This window comes from Akebia trifoliata, chromosome 5 (genome assembly GCF_017979445.1).
Source record: "Akebia trifoliata isolate Shusen 1 chromosome 5, ASM1797944v1, whole genome shotgun sequence".
NCBI classification, from domain to species: domain Eukaryota; kingdom Viridiplantae; phylum Streptophyta; class Magnoliopsida; order Ranunculales; family Lardizabalaceae; genus Akebia; species Akebia trifoliata.
The window spans coordinates 24017449-24043693 of NC_141379.1; the positions used below are offsets into that span (position 1 = coordinate 24017449).

General features: G+C 34.4%; 3 protein-coding genes across 4 annotated transcripts; 1 reads left to right on the top strand and 2 right to left on the bottom strand.

Annotated features, from left to right (window-relative positions):
- Window positions 1-1117: 1117 nt before the first annotated feature.
- Window positions 1118-2707, top strand: LOC147401704 (serine/threonine-protein kinase ZRK1-like). The gene is made up of 2 exons (XM_086443071.1): window positions 1118-1352; window positions 1475-2707. The coding sequence occupies exons 1-2, from the start codon at window positions 1339-1341 to the stop codon at window positions 2505-2507; spliced, it is 1047 nt and encodes a 348-aa protein (XP_086299197.1). The 5' UTR covers window positions 1118-1338; the 3' UTR covers window positions 2508-2707.
- A 2316-nt stretch (window positions 2708-5023) lies between these two features.
- LOC147401705 (transmembrane emp24 domain-containing protein p24delta4-like) lies at window positions 5024-14265 on the bottom strand. Its single transcript, XM_086443072.1, has 4 exons — window positions 13896-14265; window positions 5565-5774; window positions 5390-5466; window positions 5024-5302 (listed from the first exon to the last, which is right to left on the bottom strand). Exons 1-4 carry the CDS (start codon window positions 14112-14114, stop codon window positions 5158-5160), a joined length of 651 nt encoding a protein of 216 aa, XP_086299198.1. The 5' UTR covers window positions 14115-14265; the 3' UTR covers window positions 5024-5157.
- A 1984-nt stretch (window positions 14266-16249) lies between these two features.
- On the bottom strand, window positions 16250-24791 carry LOC147401706 (FAD synthetase 2, chloroplastic-like). 2 transcript variants are annotated; one of them, XM_086443073.1, is made up of 5 exons: window positions 24534-24791; window positions 21174-21226; window positions 19381-19516; window positions 17332-17507; window positions 16250-16974 (listed from the first exon to the last, which is right to left on the bottom strand). In XM_086443073.1, exons 1-5 carry the CDS (start codon window positions 24746-24748, stop codon window positions 16457-16459), a joined length of 1098 nt encoding a protein of 365 aa, XP_086299199.1. In that variant the 5' UTR covers window positions 24749-24791; the 3' UTR covers window positions 16250-16456. The 2 variants fall into 2 exon arrangements, with proteins under 2 accessions (XP_086299199.1, XP_086299200.1); XM_086443074.1 differs by lacking the exon at window positions 21174-21226 and having other exon boundaries at window positions 24534-24718.
- Between the last annotated feature and the right edge of the window lie 1454 nt (window positions 24792-26245).

Here is a 26245-nt window from a genome sequence, read left to right on the forward strand (position 1 = left end):
TTTAGAATCGGCTGATTTTTGGTGAGGATGATCTCCTTATCATAGATATCATCTTCACCAAAAATCAGCCTATTTCAAAACTTCTAGCCCATGTAGGAAAAAATGTGTTAGCCAAATAGTTGGCACCTGAACCCCCTTCCCCCCATATTGGATTAGGTCCTAATCAGATCAGGACATTGTTAATCTAGATCATATACAATATCGGATCACAACCTTATCAGATTGAATCCTTATCAAAATCCAAATCAGTGATCCAGACTTGAAGTTATTAGATGGAAATGAATCGGATCAGACCTCTGATACGATCCATTAATAGTCCTACTTACAAAATATTAAAATAATTTTTGTATTACATGTGCCTTTTGCACATGCCACCTTCTAAATCCAAAAAAATAAGACTAATGATAAAATGACACACTGCCACATATGCAGTTGATGTGGCAAGTACACAAAACCATAGATGTTTTTCCTTATTTATCCCGAAGGAAAAGGTCTATGATTTTGTGCACTTGCCGCATCAACCATGTATAGACCACGTAATTGTCAGCGCCTCATTTTATCACGACTGAAAAAATAGTAAGAGGAGAGTAGAAAAAAGATACTTTTTCTTACAGGAACCTTTATCCCCGAGGCTCTTATTATTATAAGCAACAATAAATGATGGCAAGAGATATTTATCTATTTTTTCCGAGGGTCCCTATCCGTGGCCAACAGTTTGGCAAACATTTTGGCAAACACTTTTTCAAAACATGGGTTAGAGGTCTTGGAATGGGCTGATTTTTGGTGAGGATGATCTCTACGGTGAGGAGATCATCCTCACCAAAAATCAGCTCATTCCAAAACTTCTAGCCCCATTTTACAAGTTGAAAAATCGTGAACCGTCATTTTTTGTAAACCATTTTTGATGAGGTTAGAAGTTTTGGAATGGGCTGATTTTTGGTGATGATGATCTCCTCACCATAGAGATCATCCTCACCAAAAATCAGCCCATTCCAAGACCTCTAACCCATGTTTTGAAAAATGTGTTTGCCAAAATGTTTGCCAAACTGTTGGCCATTGAACGCTACTCTTTTTCCAAAAGTCATAAATGACATATAGACTCTACTTGGTTTTGAAAATTTCACCATTTTAAAAAGAAAAAAATACTGGAAAAGTCCTATAAAAAAACAAGATATCCCAAGTATTGACTAAAGCTCTCTTGGGGAAAGTTGAAACCTTTTATGTGAAGCTCTGATCCATTACCCATCCTCCTAAAAACGCAAGAATTGAAGCATTTAAGGCTTCATTATTGTATTTTGAGGCTTCTTCTTCCTTTTCTTCTTTCATTTTCAGATCACTATGAACGGAAAAAGGTACTATTTTTATCTATTAAAATGGTTCTTATTGAATAGTTTTTATTTATTTATTTGAAAATTGTTCTAAATTTCTGTTTATTATTTATTTATTTGAATTTCTTGGGATCTTGGTGTTCAAGAGATGCAAAGAAAAATGAATCAAAAGAAAAGAGATTCTTCATTAAGAACGGAAGTCAGCTATTAGAGGAACAGATCAAATCTTGTGATCGAGAACATAATCCAATCAAAATCTTCTCTGAAAAAGAGCTAAAAAGAGCAACCAACAATTACGATCCCCGAAAAATGTTTCATAAAGAAGGTCCTTACAATTTGTATAAGGGAACATACGAACAAGATCGAGAAATTTCAGTCAAGAAATTTAACGAAGAAATTATTGAAATCGAACAGATCATAAACGAAATCGTTATCGCATCCCAAATGAGCAATCACAATAACATCGTGAAATTCTTCGGCTGTTGCTTAGAGACTCAATTTCCTGTGCTTGTATATGAATTTGTAGGAACTAGTACACTATCAGATCATATATGTAAGAACAGGGAAGAATATCTCCCCGCGAAAGAAATGTTACCATGGGAGAAGAAATTAATGATCACGATCGATATTGCCAGTGCAGTTACATATCTGCACACATCAGGATCCAAACCTATCATCCATAGAGGTATAAAATCTTACAATATTTTCGTGGACCGACACTATGTGGCCAAACTACCCGATTTCACATTTGCATTAACAATTCCATTGGGTGAAACACACGTCGTAGCACCAGTTGTAGGGACTTGGGGTTACATTGATCCTGATTGCATAGCTGGTCGATTCACGGAGAAGAGTGATGTTTATAGTTTTGGAGCTGTATTGCTTGAGGTGTTAACAGGAAATTATGCTGTTGATATTGAGGGAGAGGTTTCAAATATGATGGGCTTGGATCGAAGTAGGTACAATGATTCAACATCAATGGGTCATCCAGATTTGCCTAAGCATTGGTTTACTGAGCAATATTTGAAGTCCAATATTTTGAAAGAAGGAAATATAGAGCAGTCAATGGCATGTGTAGAGATTGCTCTGAGATGCCTTAGAGAAAATCCTGAAGAAAGACCAACGATGATGGAGGTCGCACAAGAGCTTAGGAGGATCAGTAAAATACTGCCATTATAAGGCCAGTTAACACAGTAAGGAAAGGGGAGTCCAACGCAGAATGATTTGGAAGGTAAGCTGAACCACCATAATACTTTTTTGAGTGGGCATTTCATCAAACATTTTAAGATGATGATTGATAAAAATAAAAACATAAACATAAATTGCCACTTTTGTGTCTATGTTAAATCTTTAAGGCTTTCATTTGCTTTAGATGTCTACAGTTAATCCAAGATTTACTAATGGTTTGTTATATTCTCTTGGCCCACCTTTTCCTGTCTCCATTACTTGCAAAAGGGCTTGTTTTCTTGTTAAGATTGAACAGATTAATAATTGTTAATATGACGCCCCCTTCTGACATACACCCCCATCTCAAAATCATAGATCATTTTCCTCGGGATACATAAGAAAATGATTTTTGATTATGTGAATCCCGAGGATGATTCTATGATGAGGGAGGACATATGTCAAGAAATCATTATTCATAGATTAATGATAAACTGATCTAGTTAACTAACGCGATTGATGTGGATGTGCACAGATTCATAGATTTTTTTTCCGTATGTGTCCCGAAAAATAAGATCTATGATTCTATGCACTGCAAAGTCAACTGTATCAGTTTATCTCAACTCAAATTCATATGGTAGACAGAGGGCTACTAAGAGTACCTCCATTCTAATCCATTAATGAAAGAGAAATTACCAATTCAAGGATCGGGAGATCTCAAAATTATCAAAGCACGCTTTTAGTTGTTAGGGAGTTGTGTAGTGGTATTTTCTTTCACACTAAAATACCCTTAATAACCCCCTTACTCCTATGCATTATCGTATGGTAAAATGGGTTTTTCACCCTATACCTGTTAACCATTTAGGGGAAGAAACAACTTATTTACCTTAACGACTTTTTACCGACTTTGTTATTAGTTTGGAGTACGTGTTTTCCGAAAAATAAGTCGATTTTGTCCCATGATTTGATTTTGTAATTTAAAAAAAAATTAAATTGTAAATAATATAAATATTTTATTTTCTATATTAACTTGTACTAAGATTTTCAGAATTTAGAGAATCCAAGCATTCTGGAAACCCATATCATGTGGGCTAATATAATAGAAAATCTAGCATTTTCTCTCTTGGCCCATATTATAAAAACAAAATTTCCATTTTAAAACATTTTGAACTTTACAAAACAACTAATATTGGATTCAACATTTCAAATATTAACTGATAACAAAAAATTAAAAAAAAAAACATTTCAAATATTATACAACTGATCATGAATTTCCAAAAAAACATTCCTATTAATCTTCAAAGTTAACATAAACCCTTCCATTGTACAACAGCTCCTAGTGACCTTACCAAATCAGTTCATAAGTTGAAAATCACTTGTTCATCAATGAGACCTCGCTTGGTAACTTAAAACCATGTTCCACATGTTATATACCAAAGGAACTTAACGACTCACATTCCCACTGTGCGCACTTATTCTCATCACTCTACAAAAATTTCTTTGCGTTGCTTTTCCCTTTGGGATCTTTATTAATCTCTCATTGCACTATTTAATCACATAGCCAGTCTGCCATGCATCCAGACCACTATAATATTTTTGCTATTATAATAAGAGAATGGTGACTACTGTTGATGCAAATACGAATTTGTTAACTTTTAAATTAAAAATTCCCCAAATGATACATGTTTTAAAGCCAAACTATCTATTTGAAATTTCTAAAATTAGTTATAAGGACAATTCTAACATTACATAAATACTAATTTTAGCTACTCATGTGCACGCAAGGACATATGCCATTCACTAGTCAAGCATTAGAAGACATATGCCATTCACTAGTCAAGCATTAGAAGTTGTGAGAAGAATGAATTAGACTAGTCAAGCCATAGTATAAAGTGAAAGGAAAAACAACCAAACTATACACATGGACAAGCAAAAATACAATTGCAAATAAAATGCCGTAATTGCAAAACTTTTCAGGAGTTTGTTATTTGCAGGTGCTTGGTTGCACCACCATAAAGTGATCCCATGTGTACAACCTCGTGAAAAAAAAAAGAAAAAAGAGGGAAAGCTTGTAGGTGGGTGGATCCTGTCTAATAAAATATTTTTTTTGCATAGCAAATATTTAGTAACAATAATTTATTTACGATATATTCATTTTTCTGGCAAACTAAGCACCCACGAAATTTTCCAAGTATTTTCCACAATTACTACTAAGCACTTGTAAAGCAAATTGTTCTCAAACACCCATAGAAAAACATTGCATTTTACAACATTTAATGGAAACCCAAACATACAAGTTGTTTATGGACAGCAAGAAAGATTTTTATGAAGATTGTTTGAATTGATGAGTAGTGGATATGTTGAGGGGTTAGTTGTCTTGTTCACTGTACTTTGGTTGGTCATCTCATCTTCCTATTATTGATGAGTTTTACATTTTTTTTAATATGTAATCACTGGCAGATGTTATATACTTCCAACTGTTTTAAATTAAAATGGCAGTTAAAGACCACATCGTCTTCTTGGTGCAATAATGTCAAAAAAAATTCCTATTTTTGCATGAAAATAATAAAACAAAAAATCTCGTACAAGGATACATATAAATGGGTCCTAAAATATTGTTTGACTCTCGTAACATTTGCACCAGGAAAAAATTACAGTGCTAACCCTAGATAAGCTTCTTCTTTCTGAAAAAACTCTTCAAATGCCACAACTGCAAACCTGAAACTACAATGCAAACACCCAGAGACATTATACTAAACCACGCCACCCTAGCATTCGTTTTTTCACTAACTTCCCTCATCTCCGCTTCCCTGTAAGTTAATATTTGTTTAGAACAAATGAAATGTTACTCTATAAAGAAAATGGAGGCACCAAAAAAAGAGAGAAGAAACAATTACCTGCTTTTGAGAAAGAGTAAATTCTCATGAATGGCTTCAACTGCACCTTCAAGTTTCCTTAGTTCAAGCTCAACACCCTATATAGTGAAATATTGTGCATGCCATGATACAGATAAGACATAAATATTGATAAACATATGGTAAGAGGGAAAAAAATTATTTTTTCAGTACTCACCTCAATCTTTTCTTTTCTTGCAACGGATTCCCAATCCCTCGCTGCAATTCCAATTTTCCAGTCAAGATTGACAGTTACTTCTTTGCCCACATGATGGCCATCCACCGTGAAACATGCCAAGTAATTGCCTGCCTCACTGGTTGTGAATGCAAACTGACCTGTAGTCACGTTCTCCTTATGATGTAAGGTGTTCCCATATGGTGACGTCACCTGCAAGCACCAAAGGCTTCGGAACTTCATTGTTTAAGAAATTAACATCTTCACAAAAAAAGACTGATAAGCAAATACATTGTCTGACAAGTCAATATTGAAAGTTGCAACCTCACATACCAATAGAAATTCCTCTAAGGAAAAAGTGGAGAATGACTTGATCTAGATATAGTTTTCTGGCCTTACTTAATAGTAATAGTGCCTGCCTCCTCTTGGTGCCTCAAAAATTTTTTTTTTTAGAGCAACAAATTAAACTTCTGCCTCACTTTGGCATGACAAGGATTGCTAAATACTTCTAGCTAATTGGTGCAAGTCAGAAATCTGACCAAGGAGAAAAGGCTTGCATTGCTTTATGTACGGCGGGCTTTCAAGTAGGTGTTCTCTTCTTGAAGGTGTTTCTCTTGGGCTTTTCCACACCTAATCTTAATTTATCGTGCCAAAAATAAAGATGTCTTGCATTCTAAAAACAAAAAATGTGATAGAATGTATTTAGAGCAATTGTGTGTTAATCCAGGTAATCGATTTATGAGGCACAGTTACAAATGTGTGTCTGGTTAAGTTGAAGGTCAACATTTGTGGGTTGGGTTCTTTTTTTTTTGTTTTGGGAGGGTGGGGGGTGGGGGGTTGGTTGAGAGGGAGCAGGGTACCAAATATCGAGATTGATTTTTGTTTTGTTTTGTTTTTTTTTGAAAAGTATTTTTTTGAAAAGTTTTTGTTTTGATAAGGACTAGAGCAAGACAAACACAATTATGGTTTTACAATATTTCAACAGAGAATATTGGAATGTGAAATGAGATTTTCGTGATCCCTCGATACATGTATTATCACGCAACAACTTCAGTTCAAGTCAAATGTACAATCTCCCAGGGATTAAAGAAAATCATAGGACTACTTTTAGATTAAGCAGTAAGTTCATGTTGGTGGGGTTTTTAAAATAAAAAATTTAAGGAACCTGCATTTGTTGATACTATGGGGTTGGGTTCAAAAACAGACTTCAACAGTAACTACCTCGCTTGCCTAGCAAAGGAATGAAGTGAGAAACAAAAAAAAAAAAAACAAAGATGGTATCACTGTGATCGAAATCATAGATTTGGGGGAAGTATTTTACCACGAATCACCTTGATACTTTTTCCTAACAAACAAGGGTTCATCATTTGAACCCTTCCACGCCCCCCCCCCCCCCCCCCCCCCCCCCCCGCCCTCCGCCCTTTTTTTTTATCATCCGAACTTCTAACCAGAAAAACAATTCCTGTATACCCAAATTATTGAGTTTACATTGCCCATCTTTCCACATGTGCTTTCCTGGACTGCACTAATCAGACCTTAATCCTTATAGAGGTGGACACTTGGTAGATGTTTGATACCAATCATGGATAATATGACTTCCATGTTGGCACAGCTAAAATTCTTGAGTCAGATCCTGACTCATATCCTGGGATCAAAACCCCACCTTCACCCTCCTACGTCTCTCCAAAAACAGAAAACAATGTACTTCATTATGTTTGTGTTAATTAATGCTTTCAGCCATTTGGCATTCTTTTCTGCAAAATAGTTATTTAAATAAATTTCCTTACAGTAAAATAGTTTGTTTTGTGCATATTAAAACCCCATAAAGAACTTGTAGATGGAAGTAAAGAAGGTCACCCATTTATTCAATGACAAGAATCTGCATAGCCACTTGAAATCAATATTTATACCAAAATGGCATGGCAAATGCTCTCGTCACAAATGGGACAAAAGGGAGTCATTCAGAAGACCAATGTCATATTACCAGACAGATTTATCCATGATGCTCACTGGTGATCTTAGCATTATATTTTACAGAATGTCTCTTAATATCAAAATCTGATCAATAAATGACGATGAATGCAATGGAGTGACAAAACAGATTCCCTTGCCGTCCACGGCAAGGATTTCCATGTGTGCCAACTGAGGTAGTGGGACCAAAGAGCCCCCATCCTCACATGAGAAGTTTCATTCAGATGGATAAATGAAATTGTGTTTCTATCCACCTACTCTTTGTTTCTTTTACTGTCGTGAGGAAAAAAATATATATTTCAATGTTGCTTCTCTGGAGAAATACTCTCAAATACAGTAGTTAAAAAAGTATTAAAGCCAACCAAAGGAAACTATCCAAATGGCCAATACTAGGAGTACTCTATCAGATGGAAGTCTGTTTGCCATGTTAGCCCTCAACATACAAGAAAGACACTACATTAGCAAGGAATAAAGTCTGACGTGACAACCCAGTCATTTGCCTTGAAAATTCTCTAGAAACAAAATTCTTTTGGTTGTATTCTTTTTTTCTTATTATTGTTAATTTTCCTTTAAAACTCCAAATGATAAGTTCTCATAGAAAGCTAAATACATTGCCTTTCATTCTTACAAAGACTTATGAATTTTTTACCTTCGAAAGTAGTCATATATAAGCATTCTCCAAGGCACCCTTGCAAGCAATCCTTCTACTTCTAAAGGGGAAAGACGCACCACGTATGGTACAAGTGTCTAGAAAGATATTTCAAACCTTAGTAAAACTAGCTAAAGAGATTTGCTCCCTCTGGTCGTGCGTTCGAAACTGGGTGGCCTCCTAATTTACCCTGTTGTACGTTGGGAAACTTCCATAGGATTGGGGCGTGTGGCCGTAGGGACTAGTCCCATTCCAAAATGGATATGGGATACCATGTGTAATTTAAAAAAATATATAAAAAAATTCCAATCTTTTAGCTGTGACATCCACTTCAATCAAGGTTCAGGCTCTCCTAGGAAGATTAGTGGTGTGGAGATAAACCCTTGCATCCAGAATTTTCTTCTATTAATGCTACCTACAACCTCAAGCAAGCTCCAATCAATCAACGTTTTATTGAGGATAATTGGGTGAAGGCTTGGAATCTTGACCTTGGAAAGAACTTAACCAACTAGGAGGTTCACTCTATGGCTTCTCTATTGGGAATGCTTGGTTTTTGTCATTCTAAAACTTCAGAAGCACATAATAAAGTAAGTGTGGAGTTCTACAGGTAACTTCTCGATCAAATCTCATTGTAGAAGTCCTACATATTCTAATGCTCCTCCTTTTCTAGATAAGAAGCTTTGGGTATCATAAATTCTTTCTTTATGCAGACAGCTGCTAGAAAAATTCCATGTAATGGAACATTTAATTAGTAGGGAGTTCCAAATTTCCAACATTGCACTCATTGTGGAAGGAAAAAGGAGTAAGTTTTTGATCATTTGATTATAACTGGCCCTTCACCACTTTCTTACTTTTGGAATATATTGAGCGTTTCCAAGATTGTTCATCAATTCGCTTCAAGATCAAAGGCTTTGTTCCTTTTCAACCAAAGGAAACATCATATGGAAAACTTGTTCTAGCTATAGCATGGCAATTTGGAAAGAAAGAATTGACCTGGGTTTTCAACTATAGGGGTAGTTGATAGTTCATTAGATTGGACTGTTTTTTCTGAGTCAATGAGTTTGATTTTAGTCTCCTCTCTAACCTTTTGTTTGACACTTTGGTTTTGTATTTTTATTGTAATTTAATTTTCTGAGGTTTTATCTCACAAGTGTCATTTTATGAGGAAAGTATAAAAAAGGGAACACAAGAAGCTAAAATTACCATGCCATACGCATTTCTAAACTATTTAGAATACAGGGGATATCCCTCATAGGGTATTTAGAACATAGGGGATATCCTCCATAGGGTACAAAGTTTACCAACTAGGGTACTTGTTTTTGTTTTTATTTTTATTATTTGTTACAAGGTATCCCTCACCCTTTCAGATAGGACTAGACCTTATAGTCGCACGCCCCGACCCCACGAAAGTTTCCCAAAGTGCAACAAAGTAAGTTAGAAGGCCACCAATTTCGAACACACAACCAGAGGGAACAAATCCATGTCACTATTTTTACCAAATAAGGTATCTATTGTACTTGAATTTATGAAAATTTATTTTTATACCCTTTTTCAACTTCAAATAAATGCCATGTTAAGGATATAAAAGAAAATTTAATAAAATACAAGTGCTTCACCTTATTTAGTAAATCAATTCATTACCAAACAGGGGATATCCCTTTATGCTAATTCTTTTAAAAATGCATCTTTACTAAACAGAATAACTATCGTACTTACATTAATCTACTTTTATACCCTTTTTAACGTCAAATAAATGTCCATGCTATGGGTATAAAAGTAAATGCGAGTACAACAAGTACCCTATTTGGTAAAAATTTCAGTACCAAAGAATGGATATCTCCTATGTACTAATTATTTTAAAACATGTATGTCACAATAATTTTGGCTTCTCGGTTGTCCTGTTTGGTAAAACAATCATCATTTCTTTACCTTTGATAACTAGAAGCATGGGATAACAACCAGAGGAGGACTAAGGATAGGTTATTTGAGAAACATGATAAATGCACCTCCAAATTTAATATTCTTAGAAATTTGTCAAAACAACTCTTAATTGTATTTTTTCCAAGTAAAGCACACACCCATAGAAAGATTGATTCAATTATACTTCTCCAAATATATATAGGATTCTATTCCCTTACTAGCCAGTTCCATCTCTCTTCCTGCCTGGACCAAATGCCACATGCCAAAAGTACTCTTACAGCCACACCTCTTTTCCAGGAAAATCTTATGATGCTAAGTATTCATCCATAAACCACGAAGCTAATACATCTTGTGTATGGTAGAGAGCATGCCCAAGGGTCTTCTCTTTGGTTGAGAATTAAGGCCATGTACCCCAATTAAAACCAATCAAAGTTATCTCCCTTGTTCTTACCAATCAAATTAAGAACCATTAAATCCTAATATACTCCATAATCAAGATACTTCTTGTTGTACCAAGTATCAACTATCTCAAGATATCACTACCCCTATCTCAAGAAGTCCAAAGGCCTTAACAACATCAAATTTCATTTCTAATTAGTAGCCATAGTCATCAAAATATTGACTTTTTGTCTACTTACCAAAATATTCACTGACGGTCTCATATCCTTAATCCCCATCCTTGATATTCTATCAAAATATTTTGATCATCATTGTTCACTAATTTGTGAACTTTTTCCATAAGATAATCCCCATTTTTTTCTTTCTTCCCTCCTTTTTAGTCACAATTGACCCAAAACTTGTCAACTTCCGCACCTAACTTCTTTGGTTCGTCTGAGTACACGTTAGAGTTTCCCTCTTTTCTTGCTTCAACAAACTTCAAAGCCAAATCACCATCTCTAGAATCTGAGATCAAGCTGCTTGCTTGCACCTACCACCGCCTACTAATAATCCAAATAGATAGTTTATGCTATTTCAAAATCAAAGCTTTCTCCTACCTGTACTCCAAATTCTTCGCAAAAGTATCCTCTGCAGGGTGTTTCGTATTACTCAAATGCTTTTCTTGAGGCAGAACTCCATTGACTCATATGATTGCAGCCACACAAAAAAAAACAGTATAGGCTAATCCAAGTATAGTTCGGGCTCAGGAGAACAAAAAGCCTTGTTGGACACCTATAAATATGTAAACTTAAGAAAAATCCATGTAACTAAGAACCTACTTAAACCAATTCTTGAATATTTAAATAGATGAGAAGCATGCCCTATCACTAATTAAATAGAAAAATACTAGATTTTTAGCTGTGCTAAAGAAAAAATGAATAATTAATTTTGTACTGCTACTCCCTTTTTCGGAGGCTGTTTCTTTTATGTAAAAGTCCCATATCATAATTGATGCACATCAGATATATATGGACAACATTAGTCATGTTCATCGAAGGTTGATTGCAGCCCCAATTAAAAGGAATATGTAAGTTGAAAGTTCTAAAAAGGCACAAGGAAGACCAAAAAGAACGCGGATTTAGGTCATGAGAGGATATGAACACTGCTGGATTAATAGAAGACATGGCTTAAAATGGAATTGAATCGAAAACAAGTCAACTCAACCCCCACTTTTTGAGATAAGGTTTGATGACAATGATGGTATATGGGTAACATAGATTGTGCATGCAATGGTTAACAAAATTCATATGGGCGAAAGCAAATGTGATATGAGTACACTCCTCCAAAGAGTTATGAATGTAACATAAATCACACACGTAGAGAGCATGCTTAATCAACCATAAAGGACAAATGACTTCCCAGACCAATATTATTAGGCATCCTTGGTCCCATTAATGACTTAAAATTAATATCTCAATATATAAATTTAGTGAGACGAAGCATCAAAATAATTCATGGGAACATATTGACATTCAACTTTTAAAAATCTCATTGAAAGTTAAAATTCATATCCAAGATGCAAATTTAGAAAATATGTAGTCAACAATGAGAAAAGCTAAAACCAAAAACATAAAATCCCACCCACAAAGTAAGTTTACTTTTGTACAATAATCTTAAATCAGATGTAACGTCCAATATCATAACTGACCAACCTGAAGCATGAATAAATATGAAGTGTACCACGCAGTTACCTTTTGTTCTTTAATAGATCTTTATACATATCAAAAATAAATTTGTTGCAATATATTATTTTATATATATATATTTTATTATGGACATAGTAATGAAAAGTTATAACCGTTAACAATAAAAACCCATGGAAAATGAGATATTTTACCATAGAATTATCCATGCAGAATCTTGTAGCTACACATTGTATCAGGTTGATATGGGTACATGCTAAATATGGTGAAGTATAAAAGTATTAATGTATCATAGATGTTAGGACTTAAGGCATGCCTAAGCCTCATTCAAAAACTCTCTAACTAAACATTAACATGTCAACTTGATAAGTTGGTAAGGTATGTGAGAGTTGATACAACGATAATTAAAATTCTAGGCAACCACCAACTTGTTTCCTACAAAGGATTTTAATTTGGGATGTGTTAAAGGCACCCCAATTATTACCTAGGGCACCCACCCCATAGCCAATTTTTTTTGCCTTATATGGGTTAAAAGTTTCGGAATGGGCAGATTTTTGGTGAGGATGATCTCTATGGTAAGGAGATCATCCTCACCAAAAATCAGCCTATTACAAAACTTCTAACACTGTCAAAAGTGGTTTACAAAAAAAAAAAAAAAAAATGAACGATTCACGATTCTTCAACTTGTTTTGATGGGGTTAGAAGTTTCAGACTGGGTTGATTTTTGGTGAGGTTGATCTCCTCATCATAGAGATTATCCTCACTAAAAATCAGCCCATTCCGAAACTTTTAACCCATATAAGACAAAATTTTGGCTATGGGGTGTCCCTAGGTAATAATTGAGGTGCCTTTAACAACACCCTTTTAATTTAGCAATCTTACAATAAAGGGTAATTGTAAAAAGCACCCCACGAATTAATAAGGCCAACCCACACCATAACCGAATTATTTTGTCTTATATGGGTTAAAAGTTTTGGAATGAGTTGAATTTTGGTGAGGATGATATATATGATGAGGAAATCACCCTCAACAAAAATCAACCCATTCCGAAACTTCTAACCCCAGTAAAACAAGTTCAAGAATGTAAATCGTCCAACTTTTTTTGTAAACTGATTTTGATGGGGTTACTACAAGTTTCGGAATGAGCTGATTTTTTGTGAGGATGATCTCGATGAACAAAAATCAGCCCATTCTGAAACTTTTAACCCATATAAGACAAAAAATTTGGCTATGGTGAAGGTTGCCCTTAATAATTTGCGTGGTGCTTTTATAATTACTCTACAATAAATTTGACCCCCTAATAGACCCCGAGAAATAAAATTTCTTATCAGAGAAAGGAAGGTTTTTTTCGCATCAAATTTCTTCTATCTTCGCATTAATAAATTTCTTATATCTTTGCCTATTAAAAAAAAAGGTCTTTTCCCATCAAATTTCTTCTATCTTTGCCTACAAAAAAAGGGGGGGTTTTCCCATCAAATTCAGGTCTATAAAATAGATGCGTGAAAAATTATAGCAAATTCAATAACCAATCTCCTCAAAATAAAAAATAAAAATTCAAATTCAAAAGCAATAAAACCCTAAAAAAACACAATTGAATTGAATTCAAGATTCGAAATGTGTAAACGATCCTAACCCTAACAATAAAATAGAAATATAGAAAATTCAAATAATTTTAACCCTAACCAACACGAAAATTGGGAAATTTAGATATACCTTGACAGAGATGGTGGGGATCGAATCGGTTGGTAAGTCAGAGATGACGGTGTAATCAGCCAACACAACCACGTTGGTTTGAATTTCTTCTGAAACACACTTGGGTCCTGAACCGGGAACGTTCAACCATATACCTCGACTCATAGGAAGATGACTCACCCAGCACATCAAGAAGAACAGCAACACCACTGGTGTGCGCACAATATCGCAATTCGCCATCCTCGCGCACGATCTCTCTGTCTCTATTGTTGCTGAGATAGAAGAAAACCTTCGGATTGAAAATAATTCAGATCTCTTCTCTCTGTTTTTTTTTAATCTTCCGTTTTTTTCAATTCTTTTTTTTTTTTTTTTTTTTTAATTCATCACCTTAGCGTTGTGCGTATGAGTGTAATACCACTCCGGTTATATATCACAATCAAATTAATCAAAATTTATGAAGGGAAGCGGAGGAAAGTCCACTGTTTCTTGCATATTTTATTATTTAGGGAAAATTACTTAATGATCCCTGCGTTACATTTTCTTTTTATTTAGTTTTTGACTTTTCCATGTTAACTAAGGCCCTCCTTGTTTACATCGTAAATCAGTGTAAACGCAAAATTTTGTAGTTATAGGGTTCTACGTAATTTTACAATTAGAGTGCTTGGTTGTATCCAATGCAGAATTTTGTGCTTGCTTGGTTATTTTGGAAACACAATATATATAAATAATATATATATATATATATATATATATATATATATATATATATATATATATATATATATATATATATATTGTAATTTATGTTTTCTTTGAAAAATTCTATTTCTTTTTATAAAATCTAATTTAAAATTTAAAGAAATTAACAGTTGACTCCATCATTTTAAAACAAATTGAAAAATTATAAACTAATATTTATTTCCATAAGGGATTAACATTTGAAAGAGATGATTATCCATTTGAACCAACATTTGAAAGATCTTCCAATTTGAACCAATCAAAAAGCTAAATTAATAAATAAAATAAATTTTAAACCTATCATTGTCATTAGTAGAAATCAAATACAAACATGCTTTTAACATGAGCTAATGAGCATATATTTTATATAATCCATATTAGTGGGTTGATATGTAATGTGTCAACTATCTAATTTTTATTTATTATTTTTGGCTAGCAAGCAAGGGATTATTGGTTAATGGCGATTTAAACCTTAGGTCATGGGATCAACTCTCCTCAAGTCTTACCACTTAGTTAAGTGGCACATTCATTGTTAACTAACTAAGCTACTCATATAGGGTGAATCATACCATTAGGAGTTAACTGAGGTGATAAGGGCGATTAGGTATGCTCCCAGGTCACACCTTTGAATCTCTCTGTGTTCCTCAACTTAAAAAGTGGCTATATTTAATGTGAACAATCATGTTGGGGAAAGATAGAGACAAAAGGGTGGAGAGAGAGAGATGAATTTGGATTGTTTTTAGATCATGTGGAAAAGAAGAAGATAAAAACATAAGGTTTTGTGAAGGTTTTTGCTCTACAAATTTTTATAGTATTTTTGAATGATTTTTGGTGAAATGTCACAGTTATTTACGGTGAGACTCACAAAAATATTTACATCCAATCGACTGCATTCGGCAAATCATTGTAAAAATTTTTATCTGAGACTTTTTTTGCGGGGCAAACAAAGAGGGCCGGGCCTCCAATGGATTGGATCAATCATATAGAACCAATTGGGTATTTTAGGATTAAAACAAAGATTTGAGATCTGATTTGATATTTCATTGACCCATTCTAGATCAATAATGTTTCAATCTAATAGGGGGATCCAATCAAATAATTTGTCAAAAGAGTCATTCTGAAGTGATCCCAAGACTGACCTCATTTTGCACTTTTCTGTCAAGTCGATACTTTTCATTTGTATCTTAATGAGAAGCACCTATGGTTCTAACACACTTCCACTTCAGAAAAGTGTGAAATGAGGCCGATCTTGAGGACGTCAGCATTATTTAAGTGAAAATTATATAAATTACATTTTCTTTAAATATATTATGTTTATATTTTATATATAATGAGAAAGATTGCATTTGACTGTTTCCAAATTTTGAAATCTAGTAGTACAAAGGTCTACACCAATCCAACTTCTATTTGATCTTTCGAACCAAAACCAAGCAAGAGGTAGTATACCACAAAAGCAATAGGTGGGACATTCGGGTGGGTAAGGACAAGTAATGAAATAGAAGTTTGGCTCCATATCGACCGTGATCCGATCCATATTGCATTTTATCACGACCAATTTCATTTTCTGCACAATCCTACAGTAGTTTACTTGACCAATTGGAGAAGCTTCATTTTCTACATAAAAGATATCATTAGCATTTTGTGTCGACGTATACTGGTATTATTTCCAAAAATAAATTATGAGTTAAATACAGAGCTAAATTAAGCACCCCTTGCTTCTTGCAGCACAGGTACGCCCAGCATTCTTTTTTTTAAAGGACATGTATGCATCTTTTTTCTTCCAAGAAGAACTTCAATGTGAAAATAACAAAAAAGAAAAAGAAAAGAATAGAGTGATCCATGAGTTAGCAAACCCCTTTAGAATCATCAAATTCAATACCTATTAGTGAGCAGTCTTGTAATGGGACCTGCGACCAAGCACTATTCTCATCCAATTCCACATGTATGTGCGTTGCATCAAGAACCATTCTGCACGGTACTAAAATCACGTCATCTACCAAAAAAGAGCAGTTCTCATATAAACCCTCATTTGGAGGTAGATTTAGCAAACATGTCTTGGGAGCTGACACCCTATTTCCCTTCCTAATAAATCTTTCTTGGTCTGACAACATCAACATGAGACGATGTTTGCGCCCCAAAAGCTCTGATACGTATTTCATATCTCCTTCAGCGAGAGCATGACGAACACGAGTAGATGACACTTGTCCCCTCTCCTTTGGATGTGTGGAGCCTCTAATTCCGGCTGATTGGTGCTTGTCCATGACAGAGCTCACAATATAAGCCCTCATCCCATACTCCTCACACAGCCTCACCAGCTCTGATGCATCACCTGCAGCTTTATATCCAAATCGATAATTTTCACCTGAAATAAGAACCAAGTATATATTATTTTCCCTCCTCAATATATAATCAAGGGATAATTTTCACCTGAAACAATGAGGGTGTTGTATGATTTCACAGAAAATATTTTCTGGGGAAAGTCAATTACCAGGGAAAAAGGTCCTACGACAAAGGATTCTCGCCAAAAATGTTTGGAGGTGTTTTATTCAATGTAGGAGAATGTCAAAAAGAGAGTTGGTTTATTTTAGGGAGTGGGGGAAGTCATGAGAGAACATTAGGATTTTCTTGAGGGGTACTGCCAAGACGGTAAAATAATTTTCTGCGAAAATGCGCAGTCATATAACAAATCACATTTTCCGGGAAAAGTGAGAATTGTTACCTGCCACAATTCCAATCACTCCAAGCTCTTTGGATAACTTCTCAACAAACTGCTGTGGAGTGAGATGTCGAACACTTGAAAATTCAACAGGAAACTCAACCGGGGCTACATTACCACAGTATGGGGCCCAAGAAGAAAGAACCCGTTTCCTGTCGCATTTGGCAACTATGGGAGCCCTGTGTAGGAAAATTTCACTAGTCATACCATATGTGTAGATTATTTCACCTTAGTGTACTTGTAAAAAAAATCATCTTAGTAAGCATAATAAAATCCAATCTGTTTTGGCCTACAATATAAACACTGGAAGATCTGAACTACCATTCTTTGGGTCCAATCTTAAATAACACTGACAATCTAATAAAGGGATGTCATATTTGTTGAAAATATAAACAAATGCAACACGATAGCATCAGCTATGGTTTTGAATTCATACAACACAATGGAAAAAAAAACTGCTGATTGTAGGAATCTTCATCATATGTAATACAAGATGCATACATTGAATTAATAAACAACTCAGGCAATTTCTTCCCCAAAAATGATGAACACAACATGTTTTGTTTGCTTGCAAATACCTTTTCTACAATTAGGGCCTCCACGTGGACTCGATCCCTTCTGGGAGTCCTCGCTGGAAACAAGGAGTCAGTTTCACTCTTTCTGGAGGACCACACATGAGGAAAAATTCATTGTCAAAGGTAATGGAGGTCAGCCTAAAGCTAATCCTGATTCAATCTATGAGGTACAGGTACACACCTTTGGTGAAAGGATACAGAGTTCTGCAGGTATTACAGAGCTGGTGATAATTCCAGTCATACTAAGATTGTTGTTAGCCAGCATCATCATCACCATCAAAGCTTATACCAAAAGTTTGGGGTTGGCTAAACAAATAGTGTTCCTCCATTCAATTTTGCCTAAAGTGAACTGAACAAAGAATCAGGATTCGTGCTGAGATATGTTTTTACACTGACTACCAATTCGACATTAAAAAAAATTAAATTTTGCAAGTCGTTCACAATTTAAATATTAGCTTTAGTAATAAGATAATTCTGCACGCTCAGTTGGGCCAGCTTATCTGCCCTTCCACTTTGCTTCATTTGCAGCACAATAGGGCCTCTCAGGCCACTATACAAGGCCCAATACCAACACATTTGTATGGTGGACTTGAGAAATTGCCAGGTCAAGCCGACATAAAACATGCCAGGCATTAAAATTATATTGGGCCAACCAAGCCCATTTACACTCTTAATTGATAACCTAAGCAGAACCAGAATTCATGTGGAAAAAAAAATTGGCAAAAGTTTTCAACCAGCTTCCAGCCTGACACAACCCTCCTTCCTTTGAGTTTGGGATTGGCAATGCAATATTTGGATATTGGTGCATATAAATAATGTTCAATTATTTTATCTATCAATTGATTATATAACAATTTCATATCAAGTAACTAGCCCAAATTAGGTTTGAATTGTGTCTTAGCCATACCTGTGTTACGTCAACAGAAGTACACCTCATAAGAGACAGCCAAAAAGCAGGTAATAGACCCTTTAAAATCATTTAAAGTGGTTTACCAAAGTATCCCAATTTACAATTCAGATTTAGAAAGTTTAACTACAAAATGAGGGGGGTAATTCAAGTTAATACAAGCCCAATTTTTAAAGACCCCATACTATTTCACGTCTATACAAATAAGTCAATTCCACACTCTTCGTTATCACAATATATCCTAGTAAGTGGTTAATATCTACCAGAGAAGCAGTAAACATTGAGCCCAGTCATAACAAACACCATACATACTGGACTCCAAAACTAGTATTCTACAACAACAGCAACTTTAAGCTCGTCAAACATTATAACTTGTGTCTGCTTCTATACAGCAGGTTGTGAACAGAAATAAGATTTAAAGGGGGAAAACCGAAAAAAAAAGAAGAAAGACAAATAACATAATGAGACATTGGAAATGTCATAAAATAAGCTCAGATTATGATGAAAATATTCCAAATAAACAGAACTAAGAAAAAATAGCATTTATCAGAAATCTTACAAAACCCATACCTCGGTTCCCAACCAAGGACTTCAGCCATTCCAACAAATGATACAAGAAATGGAATCCCGACCTTAGATGCTTGTATTGCAAGTTCTCGATGGCCAATGTGAAGAGCATCAAACTTTCCTAAAGCTACTATACCTCCTAATGCATTGGTAACAAAGAACCATTAGAAAGTGGTGTAAAGATGGAGAAACAATATAGATGGAAGTTTTAGCAAAGAAATTATATCAAATTGTTTTTTATAAGTATCTCAAAATGTATCTAAAAAAATACTGGAAAAAATGAAGTGCTAGACACTATATGTAAAGCCCAACTTATGATCCCATCAGGGGGCCCTTCTGTTAAAAACAGTGAACTGAAAATGAACAACCACTGCTCTTTTGACCATTAGACAACCACCATGAGGTTTTAATGTTTGCAACAGCCGATGCTGCAAATAATTTTCCTTATAGTAGACCTAAGGTCCATGACAGAAGGTGTAGTCTGTATTTCACACTGTTTGATCTTGAATCCTAGGGCTGTGGTGAGTACAAATGCAAAATGAGTACATCTCAAGGATTTAGAATCCAATGTTGTCAGCCGAAGGTCCACCGTGGCCTTCAAGTCTAGTGGTAACATTTTTCTTATGGAAACATGCACATATCTGCCACACTACGATACAAACAAAATTTCTTTGATAAACTGTGTGAATTGACAAGGATACCGTGTCAAGAAAAAGGAAAAAGATATACCAATACCATGCCAGATAAACTGAAAATGAAAATCAAAACTATATCTTAACTAGGAGTTTGGAAACAAATAACCCCAGGATTGATGAGTTTTATGGCATTTACAACTCAAGATTGCAAAAATACATTTTGTATCAAAAGCAGGCAGGTAAACTTTAATCCTTAGAACCTGGGCCAAATGAATGGATTTGACTTAACCTTTTGAAGGCTCCCATGATTGAAAATGAAGATTTTAATGTACTAAGCATGAATGGATACATATTATGATTCCTACCAGAGGAATCCACAGAAGATCCCGTCTAAATAAAGAATCACAAACAAATCATGAATTTTTTACCATGAAAGACTCAGAAAACCACTGTTTAGGACAATTAGCAAATTGGAATAAAGTGGAAAGATGAAGAAACACATTGTTAAAATATCCATAATCTTTCCAACCTATTGTATAGGTTGGACATTCATTTGGAATATAAAGGGGTCTTCTTTAATTTTGATTTTAGGTTGGAGCCTATAATCTTTTGAGGATAGTTGATTTTTGTAGAACAGTGCTTTTGGTGGGAATGCTAGTTTCAAATTGTGTGGGGGTGTTTTAGGTTTATGTCTTAGCCCCTAAACACCCATCTTGTCCTCTTGGGTAGGCTTCTTTTTTGTACTCTTCTTTCGTTAATGAATTCATTATACTTTTGGGCTACAACCCATAGTTCAGGTGGTTGACATGCTGCAATGAAACTTTGAGGTCGAAGGATCAAGTCCAGTTTATCCGTCCAAAACAAAAAATAAAATCATCAAACTTAACGGGAACAGAAAAACAAAAGAAGAAGAATTAAGAGAACAATAGAACATAACAGCAATGTCTTCAATACTATTAAAATATACTAGTAGGAGTTCAAGAGCCACTCCAATGAGTTGGGAAAAGGCATTGCTATTGATGATGAATGATAATTATAAACTCAGGTGAAGTGAAATATGAAAAATATGCTTTGCACTATAGTAGCAATTAAAGTAATAAACGAAATATGACAGGAGAAAACAAGTAAAAAAGACGTCAAAATAGAGAGAAAAAGCCAAACCTGCCACAGAGCCCCGTCCTTCAGAAACAACCTCACGATCATCTTCTTGTTGACTTCTCAAATGGAGAAATGCATCATATATGCCAAATTAAATTGCTAGTGAATATGCACTCAAATTACAAAAAGTAGAAAGAGAGAGAGAGAGAGAAATCATATCCAAAAAATGACCAAGTGGAAGGAATTATGGTTGTCATAAACATTGTTTGGATCCTCCCTCAGTGTGAAAGAGAAGTTCAAATTCTCACTGAACTATAGAAAAATCCGAAGTGCAATGGAATTACAAAAGGCCCCTAAAGCATAATAAAAGAAAAGAAGTGCACAATAAAGCACACGGTTTTGACATTGAATGAACAAGTCCAATGTAGATGGTGTTTTTCTACAATGTATGGTACAAAAAGTTAAGACAAAACCAAAATAATATCATAACAGAACCAAATCTTTGGTACTATGCGATTTGTGTGGCCGACCCCAAATCTTTGGGACAAGGTTTTGTTGTCGTTATCATAGTCACTAAAGTCGTCGACTTTTTCAAAAAATCATGCTTAAATCGCGATTTTAAAGACTGGCGATTACATCACAACTTTTTGAAAAAGTCACGATTTAAACAAAAAAAAAAAAGTGATTTTTTCTTTTTTTGCTGAAGAAGCTAATTCAAAGGATTTTTTCAAAGACCATTTATTCTTAAGTTTAAAATAGGATTTGATGATATAAATGATAACATCACTTAGCAGAAAAAAAATATATTGACATAACACTATTTCAATTTTTTCCCCTTTTTTTCACTTTTTTTTAGAATTTTTCCCTTGCCGACTTATTCTCAAACCCTGACTTGGTGTCTATCATTGTTACAATACTCAAACCTGCTTAAATGTTCAATAAAATGGGTCTAAGGGAGGTGGAGGACAACATAGCCAAGAATATTGTGGTCATTTTCTGAATCAGGGACATTCAAGTATCATTCCAAATTCACATGTTTGACCAAAATTTTAGACTGCTAAAGATATTTGATATTTTCTCTCTTTCCTTTAAGGCTCGAGTGAGGATCCTCAGAGAAATTCTCTCTACTTTATTCCTTGGTTATTGATATAAAGAAAAGAAAAAGAAATCTCTTACTCTTGTTTGGTTTAGGAGATGCATTGAAAGTAATCAAAAATTAGATTGCGCCATATAAATTGGCCATCCTTTTGTAGACATGGGTTTTCCTCATTGAATTTTTTTGAGAAATCTCCATTGAAATTTCAAAAGGCTTCTGATTTTAAAGGTCATTTTGGTATAAAAGCCATGATGCAAATAAAAGGACTTTTCTCCTTCATCGCAATTGTAAATCTGAAGAAATCTTCCCTTCTCAAATGTCTCAAATGTTATGATACTATTCCAATAAAAATTAAAAATAAACAGCTGGTGGCTTTTCCTCATCTATCAATATGGATTAAAAATGACAATATAAATGTAGTAATGAATCTATCCAGAAGGTGTCAGCTTGCTAAGTTGGTCAAAGTGTATGAGTTTTGATACCATGACCTAGGTTCAAAATCTGTCTTCACCTACTAATTAATGACCACTGACTTGTTTACCTAGCAAAAACATTGAAAATAAAATCACGAATTTCGTCCGAAAACTTATGCATTCATAACAAAAAAGAATAAACACAAATCTGTAAAAATGTGTGTATATATATATGCACACTTACAGTATCCACTAAGAAGAGATCTTGAAGTCTACAAGAATCACAAAGGGAAGGTTAGCTCTACCAATGTTTTTAAAATGTCTGTGGTGGAAATTCTAGCATTTTGTACCTATAAGATTCAGTTCGTATTCCTCTTTTTTCTTTGGCGTGGGGTGAAGGGGTCCACTTAACCCTTGGTTGAATAATAAAAGGCTATACAACAAGTTCAAAAACTTCTCTGTTCTGTAATATGAAATAGAATAATCAATTTTTCATATTTTTCTCAAATTTCTCCTTTTATTGAATATATCATATTATTTATATCTTTTATTGTACCATTCATTTCAATGTACACACTTGTGAGGCCTACATCCCATGCGTTGAGGATAATGCCTCACTCTTTATGCCATTGGAGCGACACTAGCCTTCTATATTTAAACATTTGGCTCTAGCAAGGGCTATAAGCCTAATCCAAGGCATTCAATTTCGCCAAAGTGTAGAAGATATTTTGCATTAGATGTGCAATAATTGCTTAGCAAAAGACATTTGCAATAATTATTGATATCATAAAATCAATCAAAAAAATTTATTGATATCATAGATAACATGTGAAACATCGTTGTACACTGAAAACTGATATTTTGTATTTCGCAAGGCTTTCATCATCATCATAGTTGTCTATTCCATATCCAAATTTGGCGTTGGCAAACCTTTTCTATATACCTACAACGCATCTCACCAGGTTTTAACTCAAATGCACTTGTGAATTATCAAGACAACCAATGATGCTCCAACCGCAACTTATGGGCTTAGCTTTCTACTAAATTAATACGTGGTGCTTTTAGTGTATTGACATGTCTGTATAAAATGGTATCAGAGTGAGAAACATGCCTTGGGTTCAAACTTCATATAGGCGATCTAGGGAAAGAGCTACCACGGGGCCGAGAAAATGACCAGTGTTGTCAAAAGTTGTGCCTAGGCCCCGCTTTGGCTGCCTGACCATCTAAACTCCATGGCCCATCCGCTTTAAGCAGGATTTCAAAAAGTGGGATTAAAATAGTAATTTTATGTAATATGTCATGAAAACAAGTAGTCAAAGGGTTATTTACTATACATAAAAAAATTGAAATATTATTATTGTTATTATTACTTTTCCACTTAAGCCTCACCCAAACCTTGTCTAGGCCCTAAGAGGGTCCACCACCTAAGCCCCCCTTCCTAGAGCTTTAAACAAGCTTGGAAATGACAACGTGGGGGCCTAAAAAAACGGGTACCATAGTGAAAGCCACCACAGAGACTGTGGTGCGGTGTTACAACTTACAACCCCAAAGTTATTAGGGCTTACTTTTCCCCATCATTAGCACCTAAGTACCTTTGGTCTATTGGTTAGGTCCGTATCAAATTATGACGTTTAATTTACATAAATTTTTTACACCTTAACCCTTTCTCTCACTTCAGAGAAGAGACACTTATTTTCTTTCTTTTGTCAATCAAAAGCTTACATATTTCTCAAACTTCCCTCTTTTGCTTTTCTATCAACATTTTCATTATATTGCACAGAATGTTTAGGTTTCAGAAATCAAATTAAACTTAGAAACAAAACAAAATCCATGAAATCGACAAACAATGCAGACTAGAATGAGAGAAAAAACAAACGGAACATAAATTGAAGAAAACAAAGTGGATAATTGAACCTGAAACAGTCTGCGAGGACAGGAGATTCACCGGGTGATACATGATGCGACGAAGCACTACTGGAAATGGTAATTCTCTGCAATCGATTATCGTAGGGTTTGAGAGACGAAGATACAAAATTATTGGGAGCCATGAAAGAGCGAAGTCGAGCTCTCGAGTAAAACCCTACGTCGCAACATCTCAAATGTTGTGAGAGACGACAACAGGTCGTCATTTGCCTCACTTGCAGAGAGACACCGATATAAAAGATAGTTTTGGGAATAAAAACTAAATTTCTTTTTGGTATCCAACTTCGTTTTACATATTGTGTCCAACGAACAGCTGAATTTCATTATCGACTAAGGATTCAGTACAGATGTTTTTCATCTTAGCCGTTCATTAGACATCAGCGTCTTAACGTCTCGAACCTTTCATAGAATAGAGTCAGCTGGAGTTGGACAATAATTGTCCGGCTGCAACGTGTAAATGCTCCACGTGGTGAAAGACAGATTTAGTTGAGGTTAAACTTTGGGGTTTTTTTTCTAAGGTCACGTCTCCAAAACTTCATATGATTCAAAAAATATTAAAAGAGAACAATCCATTTTTCACTTAAATTTATGAGATGAGCCCAATTCCTCAAATCAAATACGTGAAAATAATTATAATCCAACTATATATACTTTCATTGAAAATAATTATATTCTACAAAAAAATAAATCCGATAATGATAATGATAATGATGATCTAATTGTTGATATAGATTTACAAAAATGTAAAAAAAAAACGATTTTATATTCTTGATTTAATAATAAAAAATAAATTTTCTACAATTATGCATTGAATAATAAATAAAACGTAATAGTAAATTGTAATTCTGAAAATTGCACATGACATGTATACTTTAGGAAGATTGCAATGATGATCTTTTTACCATTTCTAGTTTAATTGTTGGTATATCAAGTTCATCATTAGACGATGATAAGAATATGCCTAAGATTTATGTACGTATGATTTACAAAAATGTCAAAAAAAATTTATATTCTTCATAATAAAAAATAAATTTTCAGCAATTATGCATTGAATAATAAAGAAAACGTAATAGTAAATTATAATTCTGAAAATTGCACATGACGTGTATACGGTAGGAAGATCGTAATGATGATCTTTTTACCATTTTTACCTTAAATGCGGTGCACACATGTAATGGTAAGATGGACTGGAAACCACATCATCAAGCAACTAATAATTCTATAAAGGATAAAATTATTAATAGATTAAGAAATAATAAATTTCATACTCCTCATGATATAATAAATGATATTTTGGATGAAAATAATATAACATTTTCATATGATAAAGCTTGGAAAACTAAAGAAAAAGCTAACGAAGAAATACACGATTGTAAAGTTGAAGGATATAGAAACTTTGATCACTATTATCAAATCATTTTAGAAACAAATCCTGGTAGATTTAGTGTTTTTTTTTTTTAAACTATTCCTTAAAGAAATTTTCAAAGAGTTTGTATTTTTTTTTTAAATCATGTATAGATGGATTTGAAAATGGTTGTTTACATGTAGTTGGATTAGATAGTACATTTAAAAATATATATATATATATAGGGAGCGGTTCGGCAGCCCTAAAGTTTGCCAAGTTTGGTGCCAAACATTTTTTGTAAATCGCTTTTGATGGGGTTAGAAGTTTTGGAATAGGCTGATTTTTTGTGAGGATGATC

Excerpts from the sequence above, each read along its gene's own strand:
- LOC147401705 (XM_086443072.1), bottom strand. The coding sequence starts at position 14,114 with ATGGCGAATTGCGATATTGTGCGCACACCAGTGGTGTTGCTGTTCTTC. Across the intron at positions 5,775-13,895 it reads TCCCCACCATCTCTGTCAAG|GTGACGTCACCATATGGGAA; the intron begins GTATATCTAAAT and ends TGGTGCTTGCAG. Across the intron at positions 5,467-5,564 it reads CAAGAAAAGAAAAGATTGAG|GGTGTTGAGCTTGAACTAAG; the intron begins GTGAGTACTGAA and ends TTCACTATATAG.
- LOC147401706 (XM_086443073.1), bottom strand. The coding sequence starts at position 24,748 with ATGACGACCTGTTGTCGTCTCTCACAACATTTGAGATGTTGCGACGTA. Across the intron at positions 21,227-24,533 it reads GTCCTCGCAGACTGTTTCAG|TCAACAAGAAGATGATCGTG; the intron begins GTTCAATTATCC and ends CCATTTGAGAAG. Across the intron at positions 17,508-19,380 it reads GTCCTTGGTTGGGAACCGAG|GGCTCCCATAGTTGCCAAAT; the intron begins GTATGGGTTTTG and ends TTTCCTACACAG.